This window comes from Glandiceps talaboti, chromosome 11 (genome assembly GCF_964340395.1).
Source record: "Glandiceps talaboti chromosome 11, keGlaTala1.1, whole genome shotgun sequence".
Classification (NCBI taxonomy): domain Eukaryota; kingdom Metazoa; phylum Hemichordata; class Enteropneusta; family Spengelidae; genus Glandiceps; species Glandiceps talaboti.
The window spans coordinates 22,058,595-22,076,091 of NC_135559.1; the positions used below are offsets into that span (position 1 = coordinate 22,058,595).

The following is a 17,497-nucleotide window of genomic DNA, read 5'->3' on the forward strand; positions in this document are numbered from 1 at the left end:
AAAATATATCTACTGACAAAAGATAAATCAACATTAAAGTGGTCATATGGATGAGGATTGGGTATTATGTTGGATATTTATTTTATAAAACATTTTTATTATGACTTCCTACATGAAAAATCACAACATATGCCAAGTCTGGGTTTGTAACTCAATTCCTTCAGTGTTGTCCGAGGCCCCTTTCAAAGGGGTACTGGCCTGCCCCATTACATTTTGCTACCTCCCCATTAAAACTGCTGCCACCCTTTGAAATTTACATACCCAGCCACTCAGAACTTTGGCTTGTTCAGACTTTGTCTTGCTTAGGGATAGTCTGCTGCCCATTGTTTTACAAGGGGTTGCTTACATATGTGTTACTTTTGAAACAATAAAAGGGAAATTTTAAGTACATACACTTGTCTGACAACTACAACAGTGCTAATTATGACTTGTTAGTTGGTTTAAGTCCAACACAAGATGTGACTCAAAATAATAAATGTATTTCACACCTACGAGCCAACAGGATTATGTAGTGGCAAGATAGATGTATGTATTCATTTTCATTGACATCATAGAGTACACATCCATTTGTGCCCCAAGAATCATCAAAATAGTGTAATAGACTAATCTACCTTAGATAAAGTGGTGATATTATTTCCGATTATTAGTTCTGAGTTCAATTTTACTATGAAAACACTTTTAGTTTGTAGTTTGACATCGTACATTGTGAAATGCCAAGCAACTGAAAAACATGCATTTTCCAATATGGCAAGTAATGACATCACTAACTATCATGAGTTCATAGTAAGTCTCATGTTTCACGAGATTTAGGACAGACGTGATGCCTGCATGTAAATATATATGAAGTTTAAACGAACTTAAATTAAAGATTTTCTTTGATTTCAAAAAGGCTTTGAAGTTATGGGCTGGAGTTGAAATAGAAAGATTGAACTGTCTGTGCCATAAATATTTTACTACTAAACTACAAGCAGCCAAGGACAGTAACCCAGGCCCTGCTATTACAATTCTACAAGTAACTGTAAAGTGAAGAAAAATGTGCTGGATCATTTGAGTAGCTAGTGTATAATATACTCCCAGCTTACATAAATGCAAATTAGTATGCTAATATTTATGCAAATGAACCACCCCTTAATTTTTTAATCAGTGGAGAACACTTAGATTGCAAAAGGCTAAAGAAGTGTGTAAAAAAGTTTATTGTACGTACAATAACAAACACATTATCTTTTTCAATGTATTGAGATACAAACCCAGATTTGGTCAATGTTGTTTCACATTGATTTTTCAAATAGGAAGCCATGATAAAATTGTTCCAATAAATTAAAAATCCAAAATAAATACCCAATCCTCATCCATATGGTCACATTAAGTCACAAGAATAAAACTTTAAAAGGCCAGAAAACAATAAAAAGTTACAGGTAAGAGAAACTCGGAGAGGACTGGAATAAAAATCAAAACTATCCAATGTAAAAAGTGCTGTCTAAACTGAAGCAATAGCAATGATGTTAAAAAGCAAAAGAAACTAACATTTTTTTATATTGCTTCTCTCTCATAATGTACAAGTCTGTAAGTTTTCTGTTAATTCACCAGTTCTTCATTTGAATTCAGTTAGTCAGTCTTTTCCTGTCTGATAAGTTGGCCATGTTGTATTAGGATTCAAATCTAGGTGTGTAAACATGGTTGTATGGCACTGACAGGGATATAGAAACAGTTTGTGTCTACCAAGAGAATGTTAGCATGTAATCCCTATATGACTCTACTAACCAGATAACAAAGGATTGATACATAACCTGTCAATCATATAATGTGAATACCTTAGTTTCTGATATAATTATGTAGATGTTGTAGAAACTATTAAAGAAAGGGTTTGTAAATTATAGGTTTAATCCATGATATAAGTACATCAATATTATGCAGTAATCACTCCAGTATACAGGTAGAATATAAAATGTTGTAGTCATTTGAATGCACACACTTTGTCTTAGATTATGTGTTAATGTCAGATGTGATGTCAATTCTCAAAATACTGATACAACTTTATCTATGTAATATCATTCAAGGAAAAGCTGTGATATGGAATTGGTATGACCTGTCCATTGTCAACAAGTGATTGGAATAAAGGAATAGTCCATTTATCACGGATTAAATCGGCTAAATTACATGTCATTTATTACAGTGTTACAGAATACACATTGTCTTAGACTTAACAGCTTTGAACACATGGAAACCTAGCCCTGCTTGCAGACGGTGCATAGGTTTCGCTCAACACCGTCCTGCGAAAAGCAATGCCTATATCGAGTGTGCATGCAAAATGCTTTCGCACCATTACCAAAGGATTTCATACCCACTGATCAAATATTAGCAATCGATTGAATATATACTTTTATATCTCTTTGATGATGGTAGTTGCTGGTAAGATAAAAAAAAAGTGTCGAAATTTGAACTTTTCCAGTTCCGGTTGTAATTTCAAATGTCTCATCATAAATGCCTCCATATTTGATCGGGACGTCCACTAGGGCATTGTATGTAAGGCAGAGCCATGAAATTACCATTGAACTTGTGATTTCGGGATTTTTGGTCCTCCGAACTGGGACTTTTGTTGTCACGGCGAGGTAAAATTTCACACACATATTACATTGTATATACAGTGTACATACACACATATAGTGATACATAAATACAATACATATACATGTACATACGTACGTATGCATGCATGCACACACATATATTTGTATGTGTGCATACAAAGTAATAGTATACAATAGTATGTATGTATTTACCTATGCATATGCACACACACATATTTTAATACAATGTACACATGCACACACATATTCACACATACATACACAGACCTTTAGGTGCTATGATCTCAACATGTAAGATAGCATTAAACAGCTGGTTTACCAACCCAAGTTCTGTAATTGAGAAGTGTAATACAAGACATCATATGATAGTGATTGATAGCATGGACAGACTAGACATGCAGTGTGTTTCAAAATGTAGCATTGAAACATTATAGAAAGAAAGACTTGACATTGACAATTATGAATAATGTCACTAGATTGGTAGAATTAGGACCATGTCAGCCTACAGTTTATATGTACATGTACCTATGTTTATAAGTACATGTGTGTGTGTGTGTGTGTGTGTGTGTGTGTACGTACGTACGTGTATGAATGTGTGTGTGTGTGTGTGTGTGTGTGTGTGTGTGTGTGTGTGTGTGTACATGTATGCATGTATGTATGCATGTATGTATGTATGTATGTATGTATGTATGTATGTATGGCCTTGTTTTTATAGCTAGCTGTACTTCCTATGAGTCCTTTAGGTTAGTTGGTAAGATGATAGGCACTTCTTGGGAGGTAAGAAAAATGAAACTCCAACAAACAGCTGTGCCTGTATACTGGTTTATGTGAGGATTACTGGCCTTGAGTCACTATATCAATGAACTGTCGACCTTCAGATGGGTAGAAGAACTGCTGTCAACTGTGTGTGTTAAAGACAAAGGAAATGTACATCATATTATCTGATAGCTATGACACTATCTCTATTTCAAGTCCTATCAAGTCAATAAAGATATTTACTGTGTTTAAGACTCCCAAGTTAAAGATTTCCGTGGCGTTATTTTTCATTAAAACACTTAAAATCATTACTTTGATGGAGGCCAGGAGAAAGAGAATACACAAATGGGACTACAGACATGATTAAAGAAATATTAGAACTGTTTGGTTAGAATTGTCATATGTTTCCTGAAGTTGTTTCAAAATATTTTATAGTGGGATTCGCAGACATTATGAGGGGTGAGGAGCCCTTAGGAATTATATGTTTTGCTAGGGTAGAGTACTTGACTACATGTTGTTCTCAGTGTTATCAACACTATGGGTAGGGCTCCCAGATGTACATTGTAATGAGGGCCATCCCAGCTGCCTTTAAAATTTGTATTTCTTGTTATGGTAGAACATTTCCGACAATATTGGTCCCTAACATCATCAACACCACACTGACCCCCTCCTTATCAATACCACACTGCCCCTTCCTTGTCATCAACACCACACTGCCCCCCCCCCCTGTCATCAACACCACTCTGCCGCCCCCCTCTCCTGTCATCAACACCACATTGCTTCCCCCCCCCCCCCTTCCTCCCTGTCATCAAGTTATATATTATGTGTGTAATGAATCTGTATGATGGCATTGATATGTTTCAACTTGTGACTCATTTCTTTCCTCCTTGTCATTTGATTGCAAGAGTTAGTCAGTGTGACTGTCATTTGATAGCAAGAGTTAGTCTGTGTGACTGTCATTTGATAGCAAGAGTTAGTCAGTGTGACTGTCATTTGATGCAAGAGTTAGTCAGTGTGACTGTCATTTGATAGCAAGAGTTAGTCAGTGTGACTGTCATTTGATAGCAAGAGTTAGTCAGTGTAACTGTCATTTGATAGCAAGAGTTAGTCTGTGTGACTGTCATTTGATTGCAAGAGTTAGTCAGTGTGACTGTCATTTGATAGCAAGAGTTAGTCAGTGTGACTGTCATTTGATTGCAAGAGTTAGTCAGTGTGACTGTCACTTGATTGCAAGAGTTAGTCTGTGTGACTGTCATTTGATAGCAAGAGTTAGTCTGTGTGACTGTCATTTGATAGCTAGAGTTAGTCTGTGTGACTGTCATTTGATTGCAAGAGTTAGTCTGTGTGACTGTCATTTGATTGCAAGAGTTAGTCTGTGTGACTGTCATTTGATAGCAAGAGTTAGTCTGTGTGACTGTCATTTGATTGCAAGAGTTAGTCTGTGTGACTGTCATTTGATTGCAAGAGTTAGTCTGTGTGACTGTCATTTGATTGCAAGAGTTAGTCTGTGTGACTGTCATTTGATTGCAAGAGTTAGTCAGTGTGACTGTCATTTGATAGCAAGAGTTAGTCAGTGTGACTGTCATTTGATAGCAAGAGTTAGTCAGTGTGACTGTCATTTGATTGCAAGAGTTAGTCAGTGTGACTGTCACTTGATTGCAAGAGTTAGTCTGTGTGACTGTCATTTGATAGCAAGAGTTAGTCTGTGTGACTGTCATTTGATAGCTAGAGTTAGTCTGTGTGACTGTCATTTGATTGCAAGAGTTAGTCTGTGTGACTGTCATTTGATTGCAAGAGTTAGTCTGTGTGACTGTCATTTGATAGCAAGAGTTAGTCTGTGTGACTGTCATTTGATTGCAAGAGTTAGTCTGTGTGACTGTCATTTGATTGCAAGAGTTAGTCTGTGTGACTGTCATTTGATTGCAAGAGTTAGTCTGTGTGACTGTCATTTGATTGCAAGAGTTAGTCTGTGTGACTGTCATTTGATAGCTAGAGTTAGTCAGTGTGACTGTCATTTGATAGCAAGAGTTAGTCAGTGTGACTCTCATTTGATTGCAAGAGTTAGTCAGTGTGACTATGTGATATGCATACATGTGCATATCCATTTTCATCTTGATACGATCCAATATGGCTGCCTGGCAGCCATTTTGTTTGCGAATTTTCCTTGTTCAAAGCCATAATTCAGACATGCTTGAACAGGTCATCCCTCCTCCTTAGTTGTGTGTTGTTGTCATTTAGGTTTCTCTATGGTACTTAGTTGTGTGTTTTCATTTAAGTTTCTATATGGTACTTAGTTGTGTGTAGTTGTTATTTAGGTTTCTATATGGTACTTAGTTGTGTGTTTTCATTTAGGTTTCTATATGGTACTTAGTTGTGTTGTTATCATTTAGGTTTCTATATGGTACTTAGTTGTGTTGTTGTCATTTAGGTTTCTATATGGTACTTAGTTGTGTGATTTCATTTAGGTTTCTATATGGTACTTAGTTGTGTGTTGTCATTTAGGTTTCTATGTGGTACTTAGTTGTGTGTTGTCATTTAGGTTTCTATATGGTACTTAGTTGTGTGTAGTTTTCATTTAGGTTTCTATATGGTACTTAGTTGTGTGTAGTTTTCATTTAGGTTTCTATATGGTACTTAGTTGTGTGTTTTCATTTAGGTTTCTATATGGTACTTAGTTGTGTGTTGTCATTTAGGTTTCTATATGGTACTAAGTTGTGTTGTTGTCATTTAGGTTTCTATGTGGTACTTAGTTGTGTGTTGTCATTTAGGTTTCTATATGGTACTTAGTTGTGTGTTGTCATTTAGGTTTCTATATGGTACTAAGTTGTGTTGTTGTCATTTAGGTTTCTATATGGTACTTAGTTGTGTGTTGTCATTTAGGTTTCTATATGGTACTTAGTTGTGTGTTGTCATTTAGATTTCTATATGATACTTAGTTGTGTTGTTGTCATTTAGGTTTCTATGTGGTACTTAGTTGTGTGTAGTTTTCATTTAGGTTTCTATATGGTACTTAGTTGTGTGTTGTTTTCATTTAGGTTTCTATATGGTACTTAGTTGTGTTGTTGTCATTTAGGTTTCTATGTGGTACTTAGTTGTGTGTAGTTTTCATTTAGGTTTCTATATGGTACTTAGTTGTGTGTTGTCATTTAGGTTTCTATGTGGTACTTAGTTGTGTGTTGTTTTCATTTAGGTTTCTATATGGTACTTAGTTGTGTGTTGTCATTTAGGTTTCTATGTGGTACTTAGTTGTGTGTAGTTTTCATTTAGGTTTCTATATGGTACTTAGTTGTGTGTTGTCATTTAGGTTTCTATATGGTACTTAGTTGTGTGTTGTTTTCATTTAGGTTTCTATATGGTACTTAGTTGTGTTGTTTTCATTTAGGTTTCTATATGGTACTTAGTTGTGTTGTTGTCATTTAGGTTTCTATATGGTACTTAGTTGTGTGATTTCATTTAGGTTTCTATATGGTACTTAGTTGTGTTTTGTTGTCATTTAGGTTTCTATATGGTACTTAGTTGTGTGTAGTTTTCATTTAGGTTTCTATATGGTACTTAGTTGTGTGTTGTCATTTAGGTTTCTATATGGTACTTAGTTGTGTGTTGTCATTTAGGTTTCTATATGGTACTTAGTTGTGTGTTGTCATTTAGGTTTCTATATGGTACTAAGTTGTGTTGTTGTCATTTAGGTTTCTATATGGTACTTAGTTGTGTTGTTGTCATTTAGGTTTCTATATGGTACTTAGTTGTGTGTAGTTTTCATTTAGGTTTCTATATGGTACTTAGTTGTGTGTAGTTTTCATTTAAGTTTCTATATGGTACTTAGTTGTGTTGTTGTCATTTAGGTTTCTATATGGTACTTAGTTGTGTGTAGTTTTCATTTAGGTTTCTATATGGTACTTAGTTGTGTGTAGTTTTCATTTAAGTTTCTATATGGTACTTAGTTGTGTTGTTGTCATTTAGGTTTCTATATGGTACTTAGTTGTGTGTAGTTTTCATTTAGGTTTCTATATGGTACTTAGTTGTGTGTAGTTTTCATTTAAGTTTCTATATGGTACTTAGTTGTGTGTAGTTTTCATTTAGGTTTCTATATGGTACTTAGTTGTGTGTTGTCATTTAGGTTTCTATATTGTACTTAGTTGTGTGTTGTCATTTAGGTTTCTATATGGTACTTAGTTGTGTGTTGTCATTTAGGTTTCTATATGGTACTTAGTTGTGTTGTTGTCATTTAGGTTTCTATGTGGTACTTAGTTGTGTGTAGTTTTCATTTAGGTTTCTATATGGTACTTAGTTGTGTGTAGTTTTCATTTAGGTTTCTATATGGTACTTAGTTGTGTGTAGTTTTCATTTAAGTTTCTATATGGTACTTAGTTGTGTGTAGTTTTCATTTAGGTTTCTATATGGTACTTAGTTGTGTGTTTTCATTTAGGTTTCTATATGGTACTTAGTTGTGTGTTGTTTTCATTTAGGTTTCTATATGGTCCTTAATTGTGTGTAGTTTTCATTTAGGTTTCTATATGGTACTTAGTTGTGTGTAGTTTTCATTTAGGTTTCTATATGGTACTTAGTTGTGTGTTGTTTTCATTTAGGTTTCTATATGGTCCTTAATTGTGTGTAGTTTTCATTTAGGTTTCTATATGGTACTTAGTTGTGTGTTGTTGTCATTTAGGTTTCTATATGGTACTTAGTTGTGTGTTGTCATTTAGGTTTCTATATGGTACTTAGTTGTGTAGTTTTCATTTAGGTTTCTATATGGTACTTAGTTGTGTGATTTCATTTAGGTTTCTATATGGTACTTAGTTGTGTGTTGTCATTTAGGTTTCTATATGGTACTTAGTTGTGTGTTGTCATTTAGGTTTCTATATGGTACTTAGTTGTGTGTTGTCATTTAGGTTTCTATATGTACTTAGTTGTGTGTAGTTTTCATTTAGGTTTCTATATGGTACTTAGTTGTGTGTAGTTTTCATTTAGGTTTCTATATGGTACTTAGTTGTGTTTTGTTGTCATTTAGGTTTCTATATGGTACTTAGTTGTGTGTTTTCATTTAGGTTTCTATATGGTACTTAGTTGTGTGTTGTCATTTAGGTTTCTATATGGTACTTAGTTGTGTGTTTTCATTTAGGTTTCTATATGGTACTTAGTTGTGTGTTGTCATTTAGGTTTCTATATGTTAATTAGTTGTGTGTTGTCATTTAGGTTTCTATATGGTACTTAGTTGTGTGTTGTCATTTAGGTTTCTATATGGTACTTAGTTGTGTAGTTTTCATTTAGGTTTCTATATGGTACTTAGTTGTGTTTTGTTGTCATTTAGGTTTCTATATGGTACTTAGTTGTGTGTTTTCATTTAGGTTTCTATATGGTACTTAGTTGTGTTTTGTTGTCATTTAGGTTTCTATATGGTACTTAGTTGTGTGTTTTCATTTAGGTTTCTATATGGTACTTAGTTGTGTGTAGTTTTCATTTAGGTTTCTATATGGTACTTAGTTGTGTGTTGTTGTCATTTAGGTTTCTATATGGTACTTAGTTGTGTTGTTGTCATTTAGGTTTCTATATGGTACTTAGTTGTGTGATTTCATTTAGGTTTCTATATGGTACTTAGTTGTGTGTTTTCATTTAGGTTTCTATATGGTACTTAGTTGTGTGTAGTTTTCATTTAGGTTTCTATATGGTACTTAGTTGTGTGTTGTTGTCATTTAGGTTTCTATATGGTACTTAGTTGTGTGTTTTCATTTAGGTTTCTATATGGTACTTAGTTGTGTGTAGTTTTCATTTAGGTTTTTATATGGTACTTAGTTGTGTGTAGTTTTCATTTAGGTTTCTATATGGTACTTAGTTGTGTGTAGTTTTCATTTAGGTTTCTATATGGTACTTAGTTGTGTGTTTTCATTTAGGTTTCTATATGGTACTTAGTTGTGTGTAGTTTTCATTTAGGTTTCTATATGGTACTTAGTTGTGTGTTTTCATTTAGGTTTCTATATGGTACTTAGTTGTGTGTAGTTTTCATTTAGGTTTCTATATGGTACTTAGTTGTGTGTTGTTTTCATTTAAGTTTCTATATGGTACTTAGTTGTGTGTAGTTTTCATTTAGGTTTCTATATGGTACTTAGTTGTGTGTTGTCATTTAGGTTTCTATATGGTAATTAGTTGTGTGTTGTCATTTAGGTTTCTATATGGTACTTAGTTGTGTGTTGTCATTTAGGTTTCTATATGGTACTAAGTTGTGTTGTTGTCATTTAGGTTTCTATATGGTAATTAGTTGTGTGTTGTCATTTAGGTTTCTATATGGTACTTAGTTGTGTGTTGTCATTTAGGTTTCTATATGGTACTTAGTTGTGTGTTGTTTTCATTTAGGAGGTACAACTACGCAAAGAGATTCAAGATGATGGCCCCACTGCAAACAGTAGCCAATCGGCACCACAGAACAGTGAAATGACATCAGTTTCAACTACGGGAATCGATCCATTTCTTGGTGGAACTGGAGGAACCTGTCACAGCAGAGATGAAAGTGGAGACAGTGGCCTTGGTATGAGTTCTAATTACAGCTTACCAAGAACACCAGATGACATGCTGAGTAATGTGGATGAAATGGATACAAGTGACGCTGCAGGTTAGTGCAAGGTCAAAGCTCAACTGAAGACTTCTAGAGGTCATCTCATCACTTCTGTTTCATTGAGTATTTTTGCAGAAATGGCCTTACATAGACTCACATAGAAATGGCCTTACATAGACTCACACAGAAATGGCCTTACATAGATTTACATAGAAATGGCCTTACATAGACTCACATAGAAATGGCCTTACATAGACTCACATAGAAATGGCCTTACATAGACTCACATAGAAATGGCCTTACATAGACTCACATAGAAATGGCCTTACATAGACTCACATAGAAATGGCCTTACATAGACTCACATAGAAATGGCCTTACATAGACTCACATAGAAATGGCCTTACATAGACTAACATAGAAATGGCCTTACATAGACTCACATAGAAATGGCCTTACATAGACTCACATAGAAATGGCCTTACATAGACTCACATAGAAATGGCCTTACAAAGACTAACATAGAAATGGCCTTACATAGACTCACATAGAAATGGCCTTACATAGACTCACATAGAAATGGCCTTACATAGACTCACATAGAAATGGCCTTACATAGACTCACATAGAAATGGCCTTACATAGACTCACATAGAAATGGCCTTACATAGACTCACATAGAAATGGCCTTACATAGACTCACATAGAAATGGCCTTACATAGACTCACATAGAAATGGCCTTACATAGACTCACATAGAAATGGCCTTACATAGACTCACATAGAAATGGCCTTACATAGATTCACATAGAAATGGCCTTACATAGACTCACATAGAAATGGCCTTACATAGACTCACATAGAAATGGCCTTACATAGACTCACATAGAAATGGCCTTACATAGACTCACATAGAAATGGCCTTACATAGACTCACATAGAAATGGCCTTACATAGACTCACATAGAAATGGCCTTACATAGATTCACATAGAAATGGCCTTACATAGACTCACATAGAAATGGCCTTACATAGACTCACATAGAAATGGCCTTACATAGACTCACATAGAAATGGCCTTACATAGATTCACATAGAAATGGCCTTACATAGACTCACATAGAAATGGCCTTACATAGACTCACATAGAAATGGCCTTACATAGACTCACATAGAAATGGCCTTACATAGACTCACATAGAAATGGCCTTACATAGACTCACATAGAAATGGCCTTACATAGACTCACATAGAAATGGCCTTACATAGACTCACATAGAAATGGCCTTACATAGACTCACATAGAAATGGCCTTACATAGACTCACATAGAAATGGCCTTACATAGACTAACATAGAAATGGCCTTACATAGACTCACATAGAAATGGCCTTACATAGATTTACATAGAAATGGCCTTACATAGACTCACATAGAAATGGCCTTACATAGACTCACATAGAAATGGCCTTACATAGACTCACATAGAAATGGCCTTACATAGACTCACATAGAAATGGCCTTACATAGACTCACATAGAAATGGCCTTACATAGACTCACATAGAAATGGCCTTACATAGACTCACATAGAAATGGCCTTACATAGACTCACATAGAAATGGCCTTACATAGACTCACATAGAAATGGCCTTACATAGATTCACATAGAAATGGCCTTACATAGACTCACATAGAAATGGCCTTACATAGACTCACATAGAAATGGCCTTACATAGACTCACATAGAAATGGCCTTACATAGACTCACATAGAAATGGCCTTACATAGACTCACATAGAAATGGCCTTACATAGACTCACGTATAAATGGCCTTACATCGACTCACACAGAAATGGCCTTACATAGATTTACATAGAAATGGCCTTACATAGATTTACATAGAAATGGCCTTACATAGACTCACACAGAAATGGCCTTACATAGACTCACATAGAAATGGCCTTACATAGACTCACACAGAAATGGCCTTACATAGACTCACATAGAAATGGCCTTACATAGACTCACATAGAAATGGCCTTACATAGACTCACATAGAAATTGCCTTACATCGACTCACACAGAAATGGCCTTACATAGATTTACATAGAAATGGCCTTACATAGATTTACATAGAAATGGCCTTACATAGACTCACACAGAAATGGCCTTACATAGACTCACATAGAAATGGCCTTACATAGACTCACATAGAAATGGCCTTACATAGACTCACATAGAAATGGCCTTACATAGACTCACACAGAAATGGCCTTATATAGACTCACACAGAAATGGCCTTACATAGACTCACACAGAAATGGCCTTACATAGACTCACATAGAAATGGCCTTATATAGACTCACACAGAAATGGCCTTACATAGACTCACATAGAAATGGCCTTATATAGACTCACACAGAAATGGCCTTACATAGACTCACATAGAAATGGCCTTACATAGACTCACACAGAAATGGCCTTACATAGACTCACATAGAAATGGCCTTACATAGACTCACATAGAAATGGCCTTACATAGATTTACATAGAAATGGCCTTACATAGACTCACATAGAAATAGGGTGCTGATTTATAGGTGCGGACCCAAAAAATATTTTAATTTGATTTATAATACAGCTACACAAAATGTGACTCAGTACTGTTCAGCTGGAGTGTATGAGTTTATGACTACGTTATTGTATCTAACAAAACATTTTCAAATTGCAGTTACTGAGTTAGTACAGCTTTAAATGTAGTATGTTGTATTATTTCTGATTAAAATTATTGTCACAATAAATATCTAATTATTTCTGATTGTAATTAATTGCTTTTACAGAGAGAAAGACAGAGGGTGCAGCAGGCAGTAGTAGTCAAACTCCAATGGCAGACTACATGGAAGCCATGCAAGGGACCAATGTTGATTTAATAGATTCAAGTGGTGAGACTGGTGTATCTAACCTGGAAGGAGAAGATTTAGTACCTAGCTTACAGGAAGCACTGAGTAGTGATATTCTAAATGATGTAGAAGCTGTACTCTCTCCACATAAAATTGATAACTTTCTTACTTGGTTGTAAAGTCAATCAGATTCTAGTAATCCCATTGCTTGTCAGGGTCTTCCAAAACTGGCTTTTTATCACGTGTACCTCCAAAACTGGCTTTTATCACATGTACCTCCAAATACTAACTATTACATGCATTTTTGTGTCATTATTATATTGTCTTATGTAATACATTTTGGGGAGAAATGGGGGAGGGGAGAAATCTGCTCAGTGTCAGATGAATACATTGGAATATGTGATATCTGTATGGAGTGTTACACAAACCTAACACACTGTATGATATGACAATGAGATAGTATTCAAGCTGCAGAGTCTGACAATTCACATTCAACATCAAATTTTGAGTTTTTTGAATAGCGTTTTCATTTCCTCAAGGTTTTCTCTGTCAGTTGAATATTTACACTAAGGTACAAACTGATGTTATTGGACCCTAGATCAGTTAACTAACAAGATATAACACCAGTGAGCTGATAATAGCCAGAATTTAATTCAATCATTGCTTCTCATTAAACACAAAATTAGCATGAATTTAAATGACAATATTACTCATTACCATAGTTTACATAATTTATCATAAATTTGAATAAAAGAACTTCATTTATTGATAAACTTTACATAAATTATCTTACATTTTAATCAACTGAAAAGTACTCATTCAACAATAGCTGGAATTAACGATATTCTGTCAAGATCAGCTACCCTATGATGGTAAAGAAATGCAGAAAAATGGACCAGTGCTAGCTATAAATTCCATTTAGTGCCTTAATAATATCCAATTTCAGGTCTGTAGTCTAATTTATTTTATAATAGAGTAACATTGGTGATTATAATAATGCAAGTTCATATCACTTACAAATATACATGCTACACAAGTATGGAGTATCTGAGTATTGCCATGCACAGAACATAGCCCTGCTATGCACACAGTATGGAGTTGCCATGCACAGAACATAGAGTTGCCATACACAACGCAGCAGAGCTGTCGTGTACAGAACATGGAGTTACCATACACAGAACAAGGAGCTGCCACACACAGAACATGGAGCTGCCATGCTGATCAACATTCAAAGACATTTTAGTATGTATAGTAAATGTGTGTGTCTGCTAGCCCAATTTCTAAGTTGGTACCTTTAATGTTCATGGATAGAATGCAAAACTGTTTTTACAACAGCATGGCATATATAATAGAAGTTTGTTGTCTGTACATGTAACTTCACTACATGGCTATAATACAACAAATGGCAGTGACTGTAGCCAACAGAAATATGGACTTGACATGTTACTTTGCCTTGGAGCATTAAAATATGCATATTATAATCTACCTTTTCTTAATAACAGTTTTTACAGATTCACAGTATTTTCAAAGTCAGCACACGTAAATGTCATAGTAGAGTAGAAGTGGAGCATATAGTGAGTTAAGTACATGTATTACACTAAAGTCCAATCATGTCCACACAGTGCCTTAATGACTCCACTGCCAATCAACAATGCTTTGTGTATCATACCGTGACAAACATGTGGACTAGTCAGTCGGGGATGTATCATTGTTTGTTTTTTATTGTAACTTAGTCATACTTGCAGTAGCATTCAAATAGAAAACAGTATACATTCATGTGTTTGTCATATTTACTAAATGTTCTGTCATCTCCAGTGAATGTTCTGTCATCTCCAGTGAATGTTCTGTTATCTGTCTCAAGTGTCATGTTGTCTCCACCAAATATTTTGTCGGAAAATCCTGCTGTCTCCTCAAAATGTCCTGATATTTCTTCTGAATGTCTAGTTTTATCTCCTGAATTACTTCCTCTGAATGTCATATTATCATCTCTGAATGTCTAGTTTTATCTCCTGAATATCATTACTTCCTCTGAATGTCATGTTATCATCTCTGAATGTCTAGTTTTATCTCCTGAAAATCATTACTTCCTCTGAATGTCATGTTATCATCTCTGACTGCCATGTTACCTTCTGTGAATGTCATGTTATCTCCTCTGAAAGTTCAGTCTTCACTTAATGTTGTGCTGTCCTCATCTTGACTGTACTGACAACTGATTGTCACATGGTTTTTTTTCATGTGGTATGACAGAAGTGAAGATGACTAGACCTAATACGTTGTAGACTATACTATCTGTTATTGTCATTACAAATGACAAGTGGTACTTTCAAACCTAATAGATGTCTGTATCCAATAATAATGAATTATTAACTGTATTAATGCAAGTCACAGCTGATTACTATTGGGCTACTCAAAATACAATATTAAACAAGACTGCCTACTATAAAAATGTGTGGTGACAGAACATTTGAAATAAATAAGATAACAGTTGTGTTGTATTTATGTACTACTAGTTTTTTCCCTTACACTGTCTATGGTCTATTATCTATAGACAGTGTTCCCTTACACTGTCTATGGTCTATTATCTATAGATAGTGTTCCCTTACACTGTCTATGGTCTATTATCTATAGACAGTGTTCCCTTACACTGTCTATGATCTGTTATCTATAGACAGTGTTCCCTTACACTGTCTATGGTCTATTACCTATAGACAGTGTTCCTTTACACTGTCTATGGTCTATTATCTGTAGATAGTGTTCCCTTACACTGTGTCTGTGTGTTACTATTGATATGTGTAATTGTGTGAGTCGTGGGATTATTTTTTAAGAATGTTATATAGTATATAAACTATCACAAATATCAGTGTCTTTGTTAGATGAAGACTTGTTCTCTAGTTATTTATTTATTTGATGATTTTAACAGTTACACAAATATAGTCTTTAAAAGCAACAATTGAAGTGTCTGACAATGTGGATTGTAAATTGGACTATCAACCAAGTCTGTATAATAGAGCCTATAGTGTGCATACTACAGTATACTGTAATTTGTGTACCTTGCCATTGGTTTATTTTCCAAGTCACTCAAAAATGTCCTAAATATTCAGTGTTTGAATGAATAAGAGAATTACATCATTCAAACCTCTAAAATACACCATATTCTGGTTGTCATAGAGATAAAACATTTCATGGTTTGGCCACTAGGAGTGCTGTTTGCAAACTTATACGAGGCAAGACGTGAGGGACAGTATAGTAGTACCATAAGGACAGCAAACATGAAGTTACAATACATTGTTCATGTTGTTCTCAATGTACTGTTTTATTAGCAACTACCAGATGTGAAAATATGGCTAACCACTACTGTGATGTTTCACACATTTTATTGACTTCTTCATACATTGCCATACAATCAGTGGTCATCACCAAATTTTAGTCCTCACTTTGTCAAATCTAGTATTTGGTGTGTGAAATGGCCAGAACTCTGGTAACCGGAATACGCCGTATTATGCATGCAACAAAGTCTGACTTACTCGCCATTATAGTTGCTGTTTTGGTGTGGGTTTTTTCATCCTTTTTTTTCAAAGAATGTTTTAATTTTAATGAACGGTGATGACATTTCACACCTTAAATCCTAAATGCTTAATGTGACTGTCAGATAACAACAAGACCCATATACAGCACTCCTAGAGTATTTTATAGCATAACTGACAGTTAGTAACAAGACCCATATACAGCACTCCTAGATAACAACAAGACCCATATACAGCACTCCTAGATACCAAGAAGACCCATATACAGCACTCCTAGATACCAAGAAGACTCATATACAGCACTCCTAGATAGCAAGAAGACTCATATACAGCACTCCTAGAGTATTTGTAGCATAGCTGTCAGTTAGTAACAAGACCCATATACAGCACTCCTAGAGTATTTGTAAACTACTAACATGACATGGGTCAGAGGTCAAATAGTTAACTACTGAAAGTGTCCAAGTGCTTCATTTCTAGTTATAATTTTCATTATTACTTTCACCTTGCAATCAATCAGTCAGCATTTATCATTGTGCTATCCTATACAGACTATTCTTTCTGCAACGTATTGTATATTTTGTGACAAATAGTTGATAGATGAAAGGAGTGGAGTTGAGTCAAATGTATTATTAACCAGAGTGTTATATGGTTTTCTTTTTAGATTATTTTCTTTTATACATTTTTAAACCCTTTTTCCCCCACAGTGCATGTATACAAATGAAACTGTACATTTGTACTATTGTAATGTCTTATCAACTCCATTACTATACAGAATCAATTTGTTAATAAAATGGAATCCAATCCTACTGCTGTCTTTCATGTTGTCTGTCTTTGCAGTTCCATGATGTAAAACTCTGAATACCATGTTGCCTTGACAACCATTCAATATAGCCAGGTTTGAGTGTAAATGTGAGTGTATATATGAAAATAAGAGTTGTGGATGTAGGTGTATGTATAATGAGTATCATCACAAAAGGAGCCATGGTATTAGTATGATATACAACTTGGAGCTTACGTGGTTTGTCTATCCATTACTTACAATTTGTGTCTGGACATTGCTCATTGAATTCAGACACATCACAAACTGATCTGGACAGTTTTGGAGTCAATCTTACACAAAACTTGACCCTTCACAAAAATTTAAAAAAATACTTTTATAATTGCTACCCCCCCCCCCCCCCC

The 17,497-nt window shown here is 34.9% G+C and overlaps 1 protein-coding gene across 2 annotated transcripts in view; it reads left to right on the forward strand.

Moving 5' to 3' along the window:
- The window catches only part of LOC144442855 (transcriptional coactivator YAP1-like), a 36,270-nt gene extending 19,164 nt beyond the window's left edge, over positions 1-17,106 (forward strand). Inside the window, exons 4-5 of one of the 2 annotated variants that reach the window (XM_078132247.1) lie at positions 9,693-9,948; positions 12,732-17,106. In XM_078132247.1, coding sequence (XP_077988373.1) covers positions 9,693-9,948; positions 12,732-12,970 — 495 coding nt within the window. In that variant the 3' untranslated portion in view covers positions 12,971-17,106. The remainder of the gene's footprint in view (positions 1-9,692; positions 9,949-12,731) is intronic. The other variant, XM_078132248.1, reaches the window with a different exon arrangement.
- Positions 17,107-17,497: the final 391 nt, after the last annotated feature.